Here is a 1,832-nt window from a genome sequence, read left to right on the forward strand (position 1 = left end):
CTCTGTGGTGCTTCCTTTGATCTTCCTCACCATACTTCTCCCACCCAGCCCAAACGTGCATCAACAAAGCAATTTCCATGAGGCAGTTCAGGCCTTGCCAAACACAGCTACAGGGTAAGGGCAAAGGTGTGTGTAGAATTTGAACCTCCCAAATGTCACCCAACAGAATCTCTAATCATACAGAAACACAGAATCTCCTGTACCACACCCTTCACAGAGAAACATACATTACACACTCATCAATATTTCCCCCGGGTTCCAAGTCCGGCTTTACATTATTGTGTATTTCTTCTGACTGTGGGAAACTGCTAAGTCCTCAGGGAGCTGGGGGTGAACAGTAAGGCAAAAAGACGCTTATACTGGTAACTGAGCTTTGGTCTGAGCTACTGGAAGGTTATTGGACTTGCTAAATGTCACAAGCAGATATTGGTCTTTTATGAATTCTGGTAAAATAGATCTTTTGTTGTGTGATATTAAGAGATGGAAGAGGAGGAAGAGAAAATAGGCAGGAGGTGGAGTGGCTTATTTCCAAGATGTCAACATTTTTGCTTGTAACATACTGCTCTCACATTTGGCACTAAAGGAGCACCAAGTTCCATGTTGATCACAAGGCAGAGCCAAGCAGAGCCACAAAATTCACAGGGAAGCTGCCTCCAGTGGAAGGCCACTCACCACAGTGAAAAGAAATTATTGAAGCATCACAAGGTTTTATTGCCCATGTCTTCAAGGTAGGACCTTCCCTGCTTTCCCAGCAAAACCTTCTACATGTCCTAAGGCCCAAGTAAGGACAATGAAAAGACTCCATTCATGCTCCAGTCCAACTGGAAGGAACAAATCCTTATCAGTTAAAAACAGAAGAGTGAAAATAATTAGCTTATATTTGAGGTTGGATAGAGGAATATTTATTCATCATTGAGCTTTATTTTCTCTTTAAGCCACAGGAACAGGTTTGTAACATGAAACACTCCTACCAGCTTCAAATCCACTGCACTCCAGGTGCAACTTGGGCACTGGGATTTAAACAAACTTCAGCTTAACTCAGAGTATTTTAAAAGGGCTTTGGCGGGAGAAAAAAACCCTAACTGCTGTGAATCAGTTGTCCTTATCTCAGTCTGAGCATATGGAAGAACTTGCTGGAAAACAATGGAGACCACAGCCAGGTGACAGGGAACAGAACCTCAGGATGCATCAGTTCATCAGTGCAATGTGAAACTGTCTTTGTGTTTGAAGCTTTTCAGTCTTCATTCCCCTACGGAAGAGGCTTTCAGATGCAAGGGAAGGGATGAGATAACTGACAACATGCAGGAGCTAAGACAGAGACTCCACATCTTGTTCCCTGCAGCACTTACACAGCATTGCTCCTCCGACTCGTGGGACAGAGGCAGGAAACAGCAAATTTAATTACTGCTTCGAAATAATAAATAGCTTCAAAAAGCATGAAGAAAGCTCTCCCAGAAACGCCCCCAAGCTCAGACTCCCACTGACCTTCATAGGCTTGGTGGACCAGGTTGAAGAGCCGCTCTGCCTGCGTTTTGAGCTCGGGGTCGCGGTGCTTGTCGGGGTGGTACAGCATGCACAGCCGGCGGTACGCGGCCTTCAGCTCCTCCTGGGAGGCCTGGGGAGAGCACCACGAGTCAACTCAGCTGCAACCAATGCCACTGCCAACAGGGCATCAGCCCTGAAAGGGGAGTCCATCAGCTGCCACGTTACACTGCTTTGGCCTGCCCCAAACCAGGAGCGACTGTTGCTGCACTGCACAAGTGAATGAAACGCTCCATTAGCACACTGGGATTGTCCACACTATCTGTAGGGCCACAAGTGACCTCAGCAGC

At 46.6% G+C, this 1,832-nt stretch overlaps 1 protein-coding gene across 1 annotated transcript in view; it reads right to left on the minus strand.

The window, feature by feature from the left end:
* Window positions 1-1,612, minus strand: part of DNAJC11 (DnaJ (Hsp40) homolog, subfamily C, member 11) — a 12,179-nt gene extending 10,567 nt beyond the window's left edge. Inside the window, exon 1 of the mRNA XM_009080008.1 lies at window positions 1,486-1,612. Coding sequence (XP_009078256.1) covers window positions 1,486-1,573 — 88 coding nt within the window. The 5' untranslated portion in view covers window positions 1,574-1,612. The remainder of the gene's footprint in view (window positions 1-1,485) is intronic.
* Between the last annotated feature and the right edge of the window lie 220 nt (window positions 1,613-1,832).

This window comes from Acanthisitta chloris, unplaced genomic scaffold (assembly GCF_000695815.1).
Source record: "Acanthisitta chloris isolate BGI_N310 unplaced genomic scaffold, ASM69581v1 scaffold45158, whole genome shotgun sequence".
In the NCBI taxonomy this organism is placed as follows: domain Eukaryota; kingdom Metazoa; phylum Chordata; class Aves; order Passeriformes; family Acanthisittidae; genus Acanthisitta; species Acanthisitta chloris.